This window comes from Rhinolophus sinicus, chromosome 17, assembly GCF_057876585.1.
Source record: "Rhinolophus sinicus isolate RSI-liver-muscle chromosome 17, RSI-T2T, whole genome shotgun sequence".
Lineage (NCBI taxonomy): Eukaryota > Metazoa > Chordata > Mammalia > Chiroptera > Rhinolophidae > Rhinolophus > Rhinolophus sinicus.
Window position 1 is genome coordinate 206,555,499 of NC_142517.1, and position 19,013 is coordinate 206,574,511.

At 48.1% G+C, this 19,013-nt stretch overlaps 1 protein-coding gene across 7 annotated transcripts in view; it reads left to right on the plus strand.

Annotated features, from left to right (window-relative positions):
- Positions 1 to 19,013, plus strand: part of ARMC9 (armadillo repeat containing 9) — a 136,296-nt gene that overhangs the window by 110,614 nt on the left and 6,669 nt on the right. For 3 of the 7 annotated variants that reach the window (XM_019739805.3, XM_019739806.3, XM_088794479.1), the window contains 4 exons: positions 1,502 to 1,617; positions 6,237 to 6,373; positions 10,499 to 10,628; positions 18,208 to 18,635. In XM_019739805.3, the coding sequence (XP_019595364.3) occupies positions 1,502 to 1,617; positions 6,237 to 6,373; positions 10,499 to 10,628; positions 18,208 to 18,502 (678 nt within the window). In that variant the 3' untranslated portion in view covers positions 18,503 to 18,635. Of the gene's footprint in view, positions 1 to 1,501; positions 1,622 to 6,236; positions 6,374 to 10,498; positions 10,629 to 18,207; positions 18,636 to 18,808; positions 18,975 to 19,013 lie in introns of those variants that run through there. The other 4 variants (XM_019739807.3, XM_074314880.2, XM_019739808.3 and 1 more) reach the window with 3 other exon arrangements.

The window sequence follows — 19,013 nt, forward strand, 5'->3', positions numbered from 1 at the left end:
AAACATCATTTATGTTCAGTATTATAACTTGACTTTAATGTTTTAAATAAACGTTTTCCCTAACCTATCTTTATCATTGTAAATGGCTATATAATATTTCAAATGAATATGCCTTGTTTTACTCAAATATTCCCCTATTACTGGACAGTTAGATTGTTCTATAGAGTTTTACTCTATAATAATTTTGTAACCAGCAACTCTGTTTATTTAACATTTTCCATATTTTGGATTTTTTCATTAGGATTGACACCCAAGGATATGAACATTTTTACAACTCTTGATATAAAAGGCCAAATTACTTTCCAAAAGAGCTGTCTCAAATTTCCATGCCACTAACGTTTTGAAATATTGCCAGCAGTGGATGGGATCATTTTTTTAATTGTCACCCATTTAATAATTGAAGAATGATTCCTTTTTGGTAAAATTGCAGTTTCTGATTACTCATGTCAAACGAACTCAAAAAGAATCTGGAGGCTTTGGCTAGAAATAAATGATAAAGATTTATTAAAGGGCCTTAGGGTTTGCAAACCAGAAGCACAACTAGGCGATACCCAGAGTGTTCCCAAGAAGAAAAGCTGAGGGTTCTTACAGTAAAAAGTACGTTCTTGAGAAGAATGGGTCCTGCATTCTTAGCCTCAGGATTGGTCCAAGATGGTAATCCTGTCGATGACCAGTGGTCTGGACAGTGGATTTCAGGTGGTCTGGATACATGAACATTCTTCCTCAGTCTTTCAGGGGGTAATCAGAGGGTTATCTGGAGGTCTGATGTCTATCCAGACATTGACGCAGGACTGGAAAGTTCAAAAGGTCCCAGGCTAGTTAGAACAAGAATAGAATCATTTCCTCAGCCCTCAACCTCCTTGATTTTAGTGACTTAGCAGCTTGACTATAGTGGCTCCATTTATTTCTTTATTCCTTACTTGTAAAGTTGATCACTTTTTTCTATTTTCTGGTGATATTTTCTAGTTTGTGACTTGGCTGTTTGAATTTTTTGCCCAGTTACCTATTAAGTGTTTTACTTACTGAGTTGTAAGAGCCCCTTATCTAATGAAAATTTTAACCTTTACTCTGTTAAATTTGCTGCAAATATATCTTCTCAGTTGTTTACCTGTTAATGTGGCTTATCTTTAATATATATGTGGAAATGTTAATTTTTCATGAAATCAAATCTGTCCATCTTTCTTCCCTTCTCAACTTCCAAAAATCAGTCTTCTCCAGAGATGTGATAAGTTACTGTATTCAACTGTTTTCATCTCCTTTTTTCCATGGTTTGATTTCTTTTTCAAGTGTATAGTGCTAAATGGTATAATATGCAAACCTACAGGGATTTTTCCCCCAAATATTCTGTTTCTCTGAATAATCTTTGTTATGATCTTTCCTCATTTATTTGCAAAGCCTCTTATTCCTATAGATCAATTTATTAAATGTAGTAACTTCTACTTCAAGGTTGGCTCTTAAGTACATGATTTCTCCAGCCCCGTTTCCTCTTTCCATCCACCAGATCATGACCAACACGGGGAAGACGAGGCGGAAGGGCCCGGCCAGCACGCAGTGGGGTGGTGACGAGCCCCTGCGCCGGCCTGTCACCCCTGGCGGCCACAGGAACGGGTACCCAGTGTAAGTTTGGGCTAAAGGAGGCGGGAATCGACTTTCTTAACCTTCATTTTCATTAACGGCAATGTAAGACGTATGTATTTAAAATTTCAAAATAAAATGTTCATATTGGGAAGCATTTATCTCCTCATTGTTTATCTTTTGGGGATTTTGAAGGGAGGTTGAGTCCCCCACTTCCCCCAGGTTTCTTCTTCCAAAAAAATGAAGTGGTTGGATTTCAGGATCTCCAGGGCCATTCCTCCAGGAGAAGCCAAGTGGGAGCCAATGTAATTTCAAAGGAAAGGACCAGAAGGAATTGTGAGTCTACCCAGGAAAAACTCTTGTTTCTTTTCTGCAGCCTCTCCTCAAGCACTTTGTTGGGCTGGAGTGTCACAGGGTAAGACAGCAAATCGACTTAAATTCAGATGAATTTTTAAAGCAACTATAAGCATTCTTAGTTGCCAAGACTGATTCATTCTTCATAATCTTGCTTTTACTCCGTTTACATAAATAAAACTAGTCTGGTTACCCAGATCCTCTGGTCTATTCAACACATGTTGAATAAATATTTCCAATGAAAGTGCTATATGTTATTTAGTTATCCCCTATAACTGGGCAGTTTGGTTGTTTCCAGTTTTATTCTACAGTGATTTCTAATGAACAACCAGGTGCCAGGAATATAGCAACAAACAAAACATGGAAATACCCACCCTCATGCAGCTCTTTGCATGGATGCTGGGGACACTGGAACCCCAGCACCCAGATCTTGCTAAGTTCCGTTGCCCATCTGGGACTTGACCTGGAATTTCGAGGCCCATGCCATGGACCGGTGCCCTGAGATGGGTGATTTGATTTCAAAACTAGTCATCATGTGCTTCATATTTTGAGGTTTTTAGTTTTAATTACTAATATGCAAACTAATATGCCTTTTTCTCTTAAACCTACAACCAGTATTTTTTAACCTACAGAAAATTTGAAAGAATATTACAATGAAGGGCTTCAAACTTAACATTTTGTACCTTTGCACTCTCACGTGCTCTCTCATACTCACTCTTTCTATGTGCTTAATGTATAATTTACACACATGTATATATATTTTTTTCCTGAGCTGTCTGAAAAAAGATTGCAGGCTTTCAGCACACATCTCCTAAGAATAACTTCCTGTACTTACCCACATTATCTCACCTAAGAAAAGTAACATTAATAACATTATATAGTATATCAATAGTCCCCAATTGTCCCAAAAATGTCATTTATATCTGAGGGGTTTTGTGGAAGTTTTTCTTTTTTATTCAGAATATAGCCAAGTGTCAACTACTGGTAAATCCAGTTTATAAACATAATATCTTTTTTGAATGGAAGTAGTTACAGGAACTAATGAAATTCATCTTGTTTGACATGGGAAAGGGGACACCAAATCATCATTTTTAAAAATTATTTTAAAATTATCTTTTAAAGTTGTTAAAACCCTGGCTTCACATAGAAGCAACTAGAACAGGATATTTTGACCAGAGAGAAGGATAAAGGGACTCATAAATATAGGATCTAACCAACGGGCACCTCTGATTCTTGAATCAGAGAATTAACTTTGTAGAGAAAGAAAAGGACATTTTTCCGTGACTGAGGAGCACATGTGGCTGTCCCCTTATTTGTGGAAGTGGTCCCTGCAAGGAATGAGAGCCCTCATTTTCCGGAAACAAGGGACCTTCCCACTCTAATGAAGCAATTACCTATCACCAGCTCCCTTGATGGGGCCAGTTCAACAAACATGTATGTCACTCTGTGTGCCAGACGGTGTGCTGATTGCCAGGGATGCAAAAATAAATGACATGTGATTCCTGCCCTCAGAAGCACACAGAGCAAGTGCCTAATAGGGGAGCGAGACAGTGGGTGTAATGTGGCAAGTGGGTGGGTGATGGCAGATTTTTAGGTCCGCCTCTTTAAAAAGTTATACACACTGCATGCACAACCAGCACGCCCAAGAACCCAGTGTTGTCGGGAGTGTCAGGAGTGTAGATAAATCGAGAATCTCAGTGATCTTGGGGACATTCTGCCAATATGCATTACACGTATTCAAGATACTAGTACTTTTGGAGTCAGTAATCCCATTTCTAGGATTTTATACTGAGAAGAAATCGGAATTTTGCAGGTACATATACAAGTGTATTTATTGCCATGTTATTTATGAAATGAGAAATAATCTCAGTGCCCAAAGTAGCAGGCTGATTACATAAACTATATATCCACATAAAACAGTATTGGAAATGATGTTTTAGAAGAATGTTGAATGCATGGCTAGAGCCTCACAATATATTAAGTGAAAAAGCAATAGATCGTATGGATCTATCCTGCTGGCCACTTATAGGGATCCCAAGTGTGTGTGAGTGTGTGTGTGTGTGTGTGTGTGTGTGTGTGTGTGTGTGTTAGCATATATTTGCATTTTTAAAAAAGAGTGAGAGATATCAAATGTTAATAGTGGTTATGTCTAGGTGTTGGGAGGGCAGGTCATTCTATATGTTCTATATATGTTCCTAATTTTTCATGATAAATACTGGTTTAATAATCAAGAAAAGAAAGGTTGAAAGTAAAAACAGATAGTCGCCCCTTGGCTGTGGGGATGCCCCCACTCACCCCAACGTCAGATGTATGCTTCCCCTCCTCCCCTCGGCCTGTTTTCTTCTTGTCTGAGCCTCCCTCTACCGTGGATTCTAGATGCCCTCCTCCCACCCCTGTCCAAACTTTGTTCCATCTTCAGCCTCTCCTCCTACTGCCTTCTTTCCCACGCCTGGGCTCCCTCAGGCCCTCTCCGGGCACTTCCCTGGCCCATCCTCCTCTCCCATCAAAGCTCCACATGGTCTGAGAGTGACTTCAGCAAATTATTGCTGCCACAGCCACTCAGCATCTCAACATCTCTCTAGGTTGCCGTTTCTGATCACTGCCCTCCTGGTAGCTCTCCCACCTCCACATCCCGTCACCACTTTGGGCTGGTCTCCCGACTCTCACGCCTCTTCTTCCTAAAATGTTGTGTTCCTCGGGACCCGTTTAAGGTCCCCATCCCGTCCTGCTTGTTCTCTGGTTTCCATTACACACTGCTGATGCCCACATCTCTAACTCCAGCCCAGACTTGCCCCCAAGTGCTAGACGTGTCCCCACTGCACCCCAATTCAGAGTTTCCTTTCCTAGATGAACACAAATATTTTCTGAGGTCCCTGCTTCAGGTAATGGCATTAATATCCCCAAACACTTGAGCCAGAATCCCATCCCGTGGACTAGTGAGCCCTCTGCTTCCACCTGTTTTCCCAGCTCTGGCCCTTCTCTCTGCCTTCCTTGAGCCCGGGCCCAGAGGAGCTGTCTAACATCTCTCTGACCATAGACAGAATGATCTTTCTAGCACCTCATCACGGAATGTCATTACTATGACACCTATCATCGTTAGACATAAAATCTAATCAAACCCTGACTGGTCGGGTCCTTCTCAATTGACCCCTCCCCCACAACCTCGACCCTGGAAGCTCCCCAGGACACCCTGCACCCTCCAGCCTACATTTTTTGTGGTGCCTTAAATCTTTCTTTAGCAACGCAGCATAAGTAATATTCTCTTTTGCCTCTCCACCTTGCTCATGGTGTTACTTCTGCTGGGAAATTTTCCCTCTTTGGGCCCCAAGCAAGCCCCAGATCAGAGTTCAGGCCTGGCTGAGTGACACCACACACACACACACACACACACACACACACACACAGCATTTCCTGTCCCCTTCAGGTCTGTTAAGTGTCTGCTGATCTTTGCTGCTGGAAGTGACATTCAAGAACAACCATTTCGTAGGACCTAATCCTTGGAAGGGTGGGCTATGTCATGGTGTAGCCCACCCAGCCCTTGCTGGAGCAGCTGGCTAGTTGTCTCCTTGCTGAAGAGGAGTGAGTGCTGTGCACCCACATGGAGAGGCTTCAGGATCTGTTGTAAAGGCTGACCGAGGAGCCTCCCGCCTTGACCTCCTGTGATGTGCTCGCCAGGTCCCGTCTCTCACACCTGGCCTGGGGTCTGGCACAATGAGACACACAACACGTATCTTCTCGATGAGTGAGTCTCTGCCAGCCATCTGCACTGACCCAGGTGCCCAGGGAGGCAAGGCATGCTCCATTTAGGCAGTATCACAGAGAACAACCCAGGAGGCAAGGCATGCGGCATTTAGGCAGTATCACAGAGAACAAGCTCTTCCTCAGCCCTGTACCTGCTTATTGCCTATTGTCGTGCCTGACGTGACAGGTCATGTCTTCTCTGATCAGATTCGTCCCTTTGCTAATCTGCTTCATCCTGGGAGAAAAAACGAGAAGATGGGTGCCTTAAATCGCTTGGTTGAAATGTCATTTTCCGATGTCACCTAGAACCATAAGATAGAATTGTGTCTTAGGAAGATTCTAAGCCACGTATCACTGTAAATTTAGAAGAGCTACCAGAGCAGGGTAAGGGTACTTCCTGGTTTCTGCCAATACCCTTAAAAGACTTAGTATCTGCTAATCTCCATTTAACAAAAGAATCTCAGGTACTTTGACTTTTTGTATTTGTTTGTGCTGCTGCGATGTAGTCAGCGGTCAATACCTCCTGGCTCTCTGTATCGATTGCTGTTTTTCATTTTCTCGTCCAGGCTGGAAGACCATCCCACTTGTCCCCAGATGGCCCACTGTGCCAGAAATGGCTACTTCCCGACTCTGCTGAACTCCCACCTTCCGGTCTGCAAGGGGGGCGAGCCTGGAGCTTCGGAGCCTTGTGCTTCGTCTTCATGTAAGAACACCGACTGTATGCGGGGCAGCTCTGGGGCAGCTGATGCCTAGACTCTGATGATGCAGCCACCGCTATAGACCCCAAAAGGCTCAGCCTCACACTGGCTCCTGCGAAACCCCCCGAGCTCGGCCATTGTCCCGAGTCATAGAGTCCCCTGCACCTCCGTTCAGACAGCCAGACGTGACTGTGAGTTTTTCCTCCAGACACCCTGCTCTCAGAGCACCGTGTCCAGTGCTCAGGTCTGTAAGCTATTTGGGCAAGATTTCTGATTGGGGAGAGCCATGTTTAATGTGAGATTTCAGAGTAGAAATCTCAACACGATTTAGATCTGTGACCAAGGTTTGCTACCTCACACTCAGTGCAGACGTCGTCAGCTGCTTGTCAGAAATGGGCAGCTAGGAGCAAAAACTACTGTGGGGAGTAGTTTCCAAACGTGTTTTGAAGCATCTGGTTGACTTCACCAGAGACCAATGGGGGATAAGCGGATTTTTCAGAGGCCAGAAAAAATATATATGCCTTGCATCAGAAATGTACAAAGTATTTTTTTTTTTTAGTTTTCAAGAGGAAATTAAAAGGATATGAGCAGACCAGATAAGACTGTAATCTCCATTCAAATAGGAAAAACAACAGAGGAGCAGGTCAGATTCCAGTATGAGAAACATCTGAGAACTTTTATCATCTGTTCACAATTGGATCCAAATGCTTCCAGGCCCAGGCTCGGAGCAGCAGGCCATTCAGTCACAGAGCGTGAAGGAAACCAGGCTATTTGGGACTCCTTGGAGGGTCTCTTGACTGTGAGCAGTTTAAGGGTTCTGCCAACTTTGATCACCTGTTATTTTACCTGTGTCTGATTAGAGCTGTAAACGTTAACATGCCTTCCCTAAAAGGAGATTGGCTCAATTTATCCAAAGATTTCTGCTGCCAGGGTGGAGGTTCTAGGTGGTCTAACAATTTTTGCCAATTTTACCTAGTGCCATTGAGTTAAAAATAGTTTCCAGTTTTGTAAGCCTAGACCTCCAAAAAATTGAATTTAGGGTAACTTATTGCCGGTAACATTCTACTTTTACCAAACGACCACGAGGGCAGGCAGCCCTCTGTCTCGCACCGATTGTAAGTATGGTCCTATCTTTTGGAAAGATTTATCTGTTGGGGTCGGGGAGGCATTTGAAGTTGTCATGGATAGACAGGGTTGAGTGGCAGCAGATGTTCTTTCCGGCGATGTTGACGTTATGTTATTTTCAAGAACTATTGATGTTAGTTAGCCCTGACAACACTGAGGCCTAGCAAATACTGGTTCCTCAAATGAAGACAGTGGGCACCTACCAGGGACTCCACCTTGGGGATCACCAGCGCCTCTCCCTGGGGAGGCAGCAGCTGCTCACCAGCCCCCCAATCCCCAGATGGGCAACCTGGGACCAGTGCAGCTGCTCTTCCTAAGTCATGTTGTCGAACGCACCCCCTTAGCCTTCTCTGAATGCTGACACCACAATCCATGGGTCCCACCTCCTGCCTGCTCGTTTGTACAGGCCTGGCTGGGACCCCAGACCTCCCTTGTGCCCATCAACTGCCCCCCACCCTCCCTCCTCAGCAGATTCCAGCATACTGTCTCCCAGTCTGCCCTCACTCCACCTGCCAGAGACAAGGCATATTCACCTCTCTTGCCCTGCCTTGCCAGGCCTGTTCCAGCCTCGGTTTAGCCCCTTTCGTTCTCCTTTAAAGTCTTTTTACTTACCCTCTTTCAGTCTTGTTCGGCCACAGCCACCCCAGGACTGATGTACCTGGACCAATGTCAGCTCCCCCACTGGTCTCACTGCCGCCATCTCTCCCTCTTCTCACCCAGATTCTACATGAGGGTAGGTGGCAAACAGCCTCGGCTTATGTGCCGGAGGGCTGTGTTGAGCCTGGTTCTGAGACTGTCTGGGCTCAGCCAACGTAAGTGCCATGTTTGATGAGCAAGGAGAGGAAGAGGGCACTGGTGGGCTGGGTGGTCACCCTGATCCTCAGTCCTTCCCAGTCGAGAGCTCATCCGACTTTCTCTTGACCCTCCTGTCCATGCAGTCCTGCTTCCCCAGCCCTTTCTTCCACTTTTACACTCTTGCTCACCTGCCCCCCCTCCATTCTGCCCTCGCCCAGCTACTCCCACAGGTACTGTCACACATGCATAACTTGCTACTGAGTCTGGCCTCCTGGTCTTCACTCAGGCTGGGAATTGATGCCCCACCTCAAGACCCAGTGGGAACCTACCAACCTGGCCTACACCTCAAGTTCGTTCAGGAAGCCCCCTTCACACTCACGCATTCAGTCAACACTGAGGGTAAAACTCAGGGTGAGGAACCTGTGGGATCCTCAAACTGTTTGATCAGTTGAACGCAGAGCCAGAAAGGACATTCTTTGTAAGCAAAGGACTCAGCCCCACAGTGCCAAGAGGAAATTGTTCACAAGGGGAAAAGCCAAGAATGTGACTTAGAATTTTGCAAGACATTGGCCTGAGGAAAGTTATTCTCATTTCCTCATCCATCAAGACTCTCTTGGATATCAAACTCACATGCCCTGTCAGTGGATGCTGGAGGTAAAATGCCCGGCGTTGTCTGAAATGAATTAACAGATAGGAAAACAGTACTTTGTCTCAGGAAGCCACAGGTGCACACACACACAGCTGCCCTTCTCCCGGCACTTTCAGTGGCTCTGTTTATCTGTGGTGGGACCTCTGAAAGTCTGCAATGTGGCATACAGTGGATGGAAGGGGGTCTACTGTCTGGTTACTAAAGCAAGACCTCAGAGGGTCTCAGGAGAATTCAGCTTAGTTCCTCTCTCCTGTGGGGGAGGGGAGTGGCTTTCCCACCCACCTCCCAAACTCCACTGCCTGGGAGATCCCCTGGTCCTGGAGGACAGCCTATTCCTGGGTGCCATCGTGTGACTCCATTAATTGTAATGGATTTTCCACCTAATTGTTATTTCATACACCTGGGTTTTATCTCCCGGGCTTTATTATAAGCCCATTGACCAGAGGGCGCAGACAAACTGGCCTATTGTCTATTGAAGAACGGATCAGAGAAGGCTAAAGTTCTAGTTGCAGACCCAGTTCTCAGTGGAGACTGTCCAGTGTGGACTGTAAATAAAGCCACCCATCGGGTTTCATACCAGAAATAGATTCCTTATTTGGGTCAAAAGAGAGTTACCTGGAAGTCAGAATCGCAGGCTTGCTGCTGGTTTGATGAAACCTGCAGGTAAGATGCTTTATATTTAAGACAAAGCAGAGGCCACATTACAAAGGTACTAGAGAGATTTTATTTAAATGAAAGAACTGGAAGGAGCTTGGATTAAGGAAGCAGCGAATCCAGACTTTGTCACAGTATTTGCTCTAACAGTGACATGGGCCTCTTTGGCTATAGAAAGAGAAGAGAGGTGGGGTCAGAGAAGAAGGCGTCTGCGTCATTTGAAATACAGAATACGCTCATCCCCAGCCCCCAGGGAGAGCTCCTCTGCAGTGGACTTCTCTCGTCACTTCCCTGTGAAGGTCTCCAGGATGACCCCGATGGCCGGGTCCTTGGCTGTGGTCTGAGCTCAAGTGCTGCTAGTTGGGAACTAGGGCAGTTGCTGGCCCTGTGGGTGGACTGAGGGATTCAGGCCTGAACATACCTGGGCGGCTCAGACTGAAGAGAACCCTCACTCTGGGTTGCCAGATTTAACAAATACAAATACAGGACACCCAGTTAAATATGAATTTCCGAAAAACACAAGTTTTCAGTGTGCGTCTGTGCTCCTGTGCAGTGGTGCCAAGCAGTGGCCCAGGGAGACAATTCCAAGTTTTGTTGGCTTTTCCCTGAGAGGCAGAGGGGGGCCAAGGGATGCAAGAGGGCTGATGGTCTGCGCTGCCCCGTGATGCGTGTATTCCAGCCAGAGTGCCCACTGTACCCCAAGCTTATAAATACTGTACGTCAAGTAGCTGCCTAGAAAGTTCTCAGGCTGCACAAGTAAACAAGTCCCCATCCATAGGCGCCAGGGACCCATCAGGGCTGGCCTGGGGTACGTGCTTTTCTTGGCTTTTCGGCCCAGCCCAATAAAGAGCATCCTCAAAGAGGTTCCTGAACAGAAGTCGACTGAGCTCTCTGTCCTCCTCCCCAGCCTCCATGGACGCCAAGCCAGGAGCGTGGTTGCCAGCAGGACGTCAGGGAGAGCCTCGCCTGCCCCCCTCCAGGGCCCCTGACCAGCCGATGGAGATGCCCTGGGCCCAAAGCAGTGGAGAAACCACCAGGTAGGGATGGGAGGTGTCCTGAGAAGGCTCCTCTGAGGCCCAGCCTCTGACGACAGAAGCAAAGGAGCATTTCTCTGGGGCCTGAGGCAAGGTGCCAAGATACCCACTGGAATGCAGCCACCACATCTGATAACCTCAGAGCCCAAGGGAGGATTATCAGTTGTCAGACCCGAAAGAGAAGAAACTTATAAGCATGCCCAAGGGACTAGTTTCAAGAACTGTTGGGTGAACATGTTTATGGGGATGTGTGATTCAGGGTAACTTGAGGGCAGTGTCCTGTCATAGCAATTTGTGTTGGAGAAAGTGGGATGGAGGGGAGAAAGGTGGAGAATGAGGTTAGTAAAATGGCTTGGCTCCAGTGTCAGCTTCCTAAAACAGAAACTGAACCCCATAAGCAGAAAAAAGGGTGCTTTCTCTTCCTCTGCACCAAATAAGCACAGACTGGCCCTTGATGGGTTACTCGGGGTCTTTAGAATCTAGAAAGGGCCTTTTCGATGATCTCACAGGACGCTTCTTTCAGATCTGAGGAAGCCTGCTCAGGGAGAGGGGCCTGGCTGGTCTCAGATGCAGCCTGTCTCCTGACCACCATCCGTGGGCACCTGTGGGAAGGGCAATAAGGCCCAAGTAAGGGGAGCTGCCCCCACTACCTCCTGGCCACGCAGTGCCCGGCACGCTGAGTGTTCCAAGAAGGAGAAGCCAACCTCCTTTACGAAAACGCTGGACTAGTATCATGTTTAACATGACTACACCCTTGGAGTCTCTGAATTAGAGTACTTATACCATGCTGACAGGTCAGGTCTTCTGTGCCCCACATTTTTATAGAATAGGGAAGGACTTCCATGATTGTACCCCAAGGGAGCCTCTGAGTGAGCAGGCCCACACCCCAGCTGTGGTGGTGGCTGACCCCTTCAGCAGCGGGGTCTTGGGGAGGGGCCTTGAGGAGACATGGGAGAGCCACATTCCAGGGACCCAGATATAAAGCCACCTGTCGCCTGCAGCTGTTTCTCCTTCACCATGTATAGGGGTCATAGAAACCAGCCCACTAGCCCTCCCCTTACTCAGGCCTTGCTGCCCTTCCCACAGGCTCCCACTGATGGAAACCCTGTAGAAATAGGAATTCCCGCTGAGTTCTACAGGCCATGGGAACACCTGAAGCTGCCACTGCCACCGAGAATAGGCAGAGGCCTAGCAGAGCAGCACCCACTGTGGAGAAAGTCAGAGAAGGGGTGGGGGCAAGAGGGGTGGGAAGTGCTGAAGCCCATCCCCTCAGCGGCAGGCAACACCCCTGCACCTTCCTTTCCAGACACTGCTATTAGCAGACATTGGAGATGGGCTTGGGGGCACCATGGGCAGCAGAGTGTGTGAGGCTCAGCTGGAAGGACGTTGGGACCTGCACTGGGATGGGGTGCCAATCTTGACTATCTCTACCAAGCAGAGGATGCAAAAGGTGGCTGGGTGAGCCAGAGGCTGGGGTCTGGGTGGGGGTGGGGGACCTGGAGGGGCCAGGGATCTGGTCTCCAGCCATACCCCTGACCAGCTAGGGACCCGGGCTCCCACCTCCCCTGGGCTTCCTCCCTCACAGAGTGGCTGAAGGGACTGGGACTGGAACTGCCCAAGGCAGGGGCCACATGTGGGGTGTTTGTCCCTGTGTTCCCATGCCTGTCCTAGAGCAGGCTCTCAAAATATTTGTTTGCTGAATCAGGAGGAGGAAGGACGAGAGAGTGGCTCTTTGCATGGCTCGGGTGGGAGACGTTGGTCCCTCAGCTTTGCCCTACCCCTCTTCTTGGTGAGGACAGCGCCTGCCCCAGAAGACGGGTTGGCTGGGTGGGCGCTGCCTGACTACTCAGAGCTGTGGGTTTGGGTAAATGGTAAATTGAACGATACTCTCATTCTTTAGCCCCGATTCTGAGGAGGTTTAAAGATCATCGCTGCTCCAGCTCCACTCCAGTGGCTTCCAGCAACTGGTCTTGCTGGGAAATTGCCTTCCCCGAAGCCAGGGAGTAAAAGGTCCAGTCCCCACCGTCCCACTCCCTCTCCACCCTCCCCATGTCCAGGTTTTCCTTTTCTTTTTTCTATCTGCTTCTTAGAATCCTTAGCATTGAGTAGCTGGGGAACGATACTCTTAACCAGACTTAAAAATGCGTTTATTTTTTTTAAAAAAAGCATTTATCCCAAGAAGGGCCAAGGTGCTCTCCCACAAAATCTGTCAGCCCAGACCCCAGGGCACTGATTTGTACCTTGAAATGTGCAGGGGTTGGTTTCCAGCTGTCCCCTCTGGGACTGTGACAGACTGTACTGCCCAGACTGTCACATGGCTTTGCCCAAAGCCCATCGGCCCACATGCTGTCTGCTGAGGCCCCGCTCAGCGAGTTGCTGGCATGTGGTCCATGCAGAGAGAAGCCCAGCTTGAGGGGTAGGGAGACATTTACCTGGGCGTCCCCTCCAGGTGGCCTGAGGACAGGCAAGAGATGGGCTCCTCAGGTCAGAGCTCTCCCTCCGGCACAGGTGCCAACCCAGTCCCAGGCTGGGATCAGAATCAAACAGTGTCAAAGATCCTGTCCTGTTACAGACAGGAAGTGACTCTTGCACAAGTATTATTGCTTTAAAAAAATAAGGAAGATATTTTCCATATGTCTGCACATGTGCTTTTGCCCCCTCACCTTTGTCCCAAAAGGATATATGGCAGCTCACACTGTCACATATAGTACTTCCAGCCAAAAGAAACTCTAAGACAAGGAGGCCAGGGAAATCAGGCTAGGAGAGCTGCGTGTTTATACGGATACCTACATGTGTGAGCTCTGCGAGTTTGTCATACTCGCCGTCATCTGCTAGGTTCTCTCCCCAGTCCGCCCTGCCCCCCACCTCTGTCTGAGTTTTGTTACAGCCTCAGGGAAATATATCCATAGCAATGACCGAGAGCCAGTAAGGAAGCCTGAGGAGCAGAGTCCCCTCAGGGGACCCCTGAGCACTTTCGTTTGTACTTAATGCCATGGGTGGCTCCAGAGAACTGAAAGGACACAGGAGCCTCTGCCTCAGGGCTCGCTCCGCGGGATTATGACTCAGCAGCATTCCAAACACAAGTAAAGCGTAAGGAGCTCTGGGCGCCTTTTATTGCTCTTCCTTCCTGCACAATGTTCCTATTGATGAGCTTAACAAATAATTGCCTATCTTGCAGGGCGCCTCCCTATTTACACATAGATTGTAATTTATCATTTTTTCCTAGTACCCAGCACCGTGTGTTCCTGCAGTAAATTACTTTTTCTAAGTCATAGGTGACTGCTATCTTGAATTTCCTTTCCATGTGCTTTTTCTGCTCAGCCTTAATCTGGTCCCATCAACTGCCAAACCATTGCCATTTCCTGGCTCTGACTCCTGGCTGCCCAGGCTGCTGAGCTCACCATTGGGGGAGGGGGTGCAGAGGCCACTCAGGGCCAAGCTGACCCTTACCATAAGCCATCCACCCATGTCCCACGGTTTTCTTCCCAGAGGGCCCTGACATCATCGTCCCTGTAGAGTTTAATGACAGTGGCCAGCGTCCTCAGTCAACACTGCCACCTCCTTCAGCAGCCCCAGTGTGGTTTGGAGAACGTCATAGGGTGTGGGCTCTGCCAAGAGCCACTTTCTCCAATGCTAGTGGGAGGAGCCAGCCAGAGGGAGCCCCTGTCTGAGGATGCTCTTTCCCCAGCAACAACACTACCCTGGCCAAACCCTTGTCATATTCTAGTGCAAAGAGAGAGCTGGCTCTTAAGGTGTAGTAGTCAGAGTTCTCCAGAGAAAGAGGACCGACAGGATGTATATAGAGAGAGGGATTTGTTTTAAGGAATTGGCTCACGTGATTGTATAGTCTTGGCAAGTCCAAAATCTGCAAGGTGGGTCAGCAGGCTGGACTCAGGGAAGAGTTGAAATTTGAGTCCAAAGGCAGTCTGCTGGCAAAATTCCTTCCTGGTCAGGGGATGTCAGTCTTTTTCTCTTCAGGCCTTCAACTGATTGGATGAGGCCCCCGACGTTATGAAGAGCAATCTGTTTTATTCAAAGTCCATCTATTTAAATGTTAATCTCTCCCAAAAAAACACCTGCACAGAAACATCTAGAATAACATTTGAACAAACATCTGGTCACCATGGCCCAACCAAGCTGACACAGAAAATTAACCCACACATAAGTGTTTTGATATACATTACCACACTGCTCTGCTAAAAGATGGGATGGGGTGCTTTTCTGGTTGCCCTGGGTTTGGGAGATTACAGATTCCTGAGCCCAGACCTTTCCCTCCCTGCAACTTGACCTTGCTGCCCATCAGCTTCAAGGCCCCATGTGGTAAAGCTGGCCAGCCATCCTGGGTCTGCACAGCCAGCTCCTCCAACCCTGACCTCCCTGTCTCATGATCGCAGGATGAGACATCCCAGGTAACCTAAGGCTTATCCTCTGCCATTATCACTACCTGGAATAGCTTCCAGTGTTCACTTGAGTCATTTGTACTGGTTTCACTCAGTTGTTCATTCTTAAAATGTAGTAGGGCCACATTTAAAAACACTCAAGATGGTCATTTTTATGCTATGTACATTTCACTGCAATTTAAAAATAATTGACTGCTATCACAATGATAAAAATATCAAGAATAGAATAGCAAAATAGGAAAGAAATCATTTGAATCAAATACTGTTAAAAAAAAACAACACCTCACTAGACGATATAAAAAGAACTTTTTTTTAATGTCTTTTTTTTAAAAAAAGATTTTATTGGGGAAGGGGAACAGGACTTTATTGGGGAACAGTGTGTACTTCCAGGACATTTTTTCCAAGTCAAGTTGTTGTCCTTTCAATCTTAGTTGTGGAGGGTGCCGTTCAGCTTCAAGTTGTTGTCCTTTCAGTCTTAGTTGTGGAGGGCGCAGCTCAGCTCCAGGTCCAGTTGCCGTTGCTAGTTGCAGGGGGCACAGCCCACCATCCCTTGTGGGAGTCGAACCAGCAACCTTGGAGCCATCCGGGAGCTCAGTGGCAGCTCAGCTCAAGGTGCCGTGTTCAATCTTAGTTGCAGGGGACGGAGCCCACCATCCCTTTTGGGCCTTGAGGAGTTGAACTGGCAACCTTGTGGTTGAGAGCCCACTGGCCCATCGGGGAATCAAACCGGCAGCCTTCGGAGTTAGGAGCACGGAGCTCTAACAGCCTGAGCCACCAGGCCGGCCCTAAAAAGCACTTTTATATGTGTAAGAAAAGCATCAGCGATGTGACTCACCTCATTGTTTTACAATCTTTGTTCACTGATCAAACAGCGCCCTTATCTTCCCAAGAGCAGGGATCTGGTGTAGTAGATCTTTGATCCCCGGTGTCCAGAGAGGTCTGAGCACACATCTGCATTATCGATGAGTGAAAGAAAAGCAAAAAGTTAGGGGAGAGGCGTAATGAATGACAGTATATCAAGCAGATGAAATGGTCCACAACCATTATAAGTAATTATAATGGAGTCTACTCAGACCAAAGAGAGAGAATGGAATAAGGCCCAGAAAGTAGAGCAGTCCAGAATAGCATGTAAGTAGGACTACAGCTATGTGAAAACATGCACGCATAGTGAAAGTAGAACATGGAAACTAGTCAGAGGAATTATGAATGACATAAAAATAAATTCTCTATTTAAAGAAAAAGTTATCTTAAAATTTAGAAAAATGTGGTAGGGCTAAATCTCCCCTATCCTTTCCAGCCTGGTATGAAAGATTTCTTGCCTAAAGTATGTATAGTTTTTATGCCAGCCTTTTCCTAAATATAGTTTGGAGACTTTGAGATATTTAAGTTTTATTTTTCTACTTATTAAAGTGATATATTCTCAATGTAAAAAAGAAAAAGGGCATGTAGGAATATATAAATGAATCAAATAAAAAATTCTTCAGTTTCCTCCCAAGTTCCACTCCCAGAGCTGTAACCCACATTTATGTGGCGCTTCCAACAACTGGGTCCAAGGCACAACCTCACTGGATCATCTCAACCATCCTATGGACATTTTACAGGTGGGGAAACTGAGGCTCCTGAAACGTCAGCAGACTTGCTTACCTTCAGTCACCAATCAGAGAGCAGCAGAGCGGGACTGAGAGTCTGGGCCCTTCCAGGGCACCCCCTCCCCCCTCACTTGCCACTGGATCCTACAGCTCCCATAGTGCTCCCCGCTGCCCACTGGGAAGCCCTGCATCCTGTCATCATCTCCCTGTCCTCACTTGCCAAGCTCAACAGCTGTTTGGCTTGTGTGCAGCCCACAGACTGAGGCATCCACTTAGGGAAGGACCTGCCATTTCCGAAGCATCTGCTGTGTGCTGGGAGCTGCTCGTTCAGTGGTGACAACAACCCTGGATGACAACGAGGCACTCAGCCTCCAGAGTTAAAGTCAAGAAAATAGGCATGTAGTTAGCAAGGGCCCCAGCAGTTGAAGCAAGAGGTGAGCGTGTATACAGCTCAGTGACAGCCAGAGAGCCAAGGACTGGGTGAAGTAATCACGTCCCCTGCCTCAGCTGCATGGCTGGGAGGTCGCAGAGCCAGGATCCCACTCCCAAGACTTCTTGTCAAACAGCACCGAGCTCTCATGGCTGCAGGCACTGTAGGGCAGGAGCACGCCAGCTCCAAGACTTGGCCAACACTCTGCGTGGCTGGGATCCAGAGGGAGTCTAGACAACAGCTGGCTTTAAAATCCCACTGGGTTCAGATCTTGGTTTGTTATGATCTTGATTTGGGAAAACTTACGAACGTGGAGCCTCAGTTTCTACGTCTGAAAAATGGGGTAGTAATGCCTGCTTCACAGGATCATTTGGGGGTTGAATATCACCTTCTCAGCAAGGTCTTCTCTGGCCAGCCATCTAAAACGCGTTTCCTATTGCTCCTCTAACAAATTACCAGAAGTGTAGTGACCTGAACAACACACATTTACTGTCTTACAGTTCTGTGGGTTAGAAGCCCAATCCCAGATCTCACTGGGCTGGAATCAAGGTGTCCACAGGACACATTCCTTTCTGGAATTCTTAGGGAGAACCTCTTTTCTGTGCTGTCTGGCTTCTAGCTCAGTGACGCCTGCCCACTTTGGCTCATGGTCCCTCCATCCCCAAAGCCAGCAACCTTGCATTTCTGCGCCTTTCTTCCATCGTCATGCCTATTTCTGTGACTTCTTCTGCCTCTCCCACTTCCAAGGACCCCTGTAATTGCCTTGGGCCCACCCCGATAATCCAGGGTAATCTCCCTATTTTAAAATCAGCAGATTGGCAACCTCAGTTCCCCTTTTTCACGTACAATTCCAGGGATTAGGACCTGGACATCTTTGGCGAACATTTTCCTACGGACCAGGCCGTCTGTAGCCATCCCAACACTCAGTGCTCTCCCACGTTTCCCATTGCCCTTCCCTGCTTATCTCCTCCTTAGCACGTATTGATTTTCTCCATCCTCCCCTAGAATGCGAGCTCCATGGAGACAGGGACATAAGCATCTGGGTGCCCTGTTCTACCCACTCCCACCCCGTGCCCAGGACAGTGCCTGCCGGCTTCCATCTGTGCTCAGAACGGGGAGTCCTTCCTTCCTGCTGTGACTCTAGATGGCACATTTTGTTCTAGGGAACTTTCATCAGCCTTCACTTGCAAGCTCCGGACCCCCCGCACCCCGGAGATCCTGGACCTGAACCCACCCAAGGCCAAGGCATCGGCTCTAGCCCCTCAGTTCTCCTGGGGTGGCCCCCAGCAGGCCAGCCGCCCTGGGTCCACAGCAGCCTCCGGGAAGGGCCTGCAGAGTAAGTCAGCCTGGCGGGAAGGGCTCTGGGCTTCCCCTGGTGGACCCGGCTCCTTTCCCATGGGAAAGGCCAGCTTCTCCTCCCCAAAGGACCAGTGCCCAAGCGGGGCTTCCTTGGCCTAGGGACCATTTCTCCATTAATCTCTCCATTCATGAAATTGCCTTTGGCCTCAGGGCTCATACACTAGCTGATGGAGTGAGACCATCCACGCAGTGCCACTCAAGGATAAAAGCCCCCTCTGTGGGGCTTGCGTGGTCATCCCTGAAATATCAGACCTGCCTTCTGGTGGGAGGCAACCTCCAAGTCACAGAATCGGTGCCTCTTCGTAGACAAGCGGTGGAGAGGCCAGCAGAGGGACTGAGGGTGGGGGCCCCCCTCCCACTCTTTTGCTCTCTATAAAGACCGCTTCTCCCTCTGTCCCCTCCCAGCCTGGGCTAGATGACCACCCCCCTCCACTCCCCAGCTGAGCCTGAACCTTTGCAAAGAGCTTTACTGAAAATAAGGGACAACAAAAGAGAAGCAGAACAAAAGAATGTCATGCAGCATAAAATCAGTCACAGGATATACGCATTTCTGTGTGCTGTCCCCAGCCCTCCCTGCCCTATTCCCTTCCTGACATGGCCCTGGGTGCTC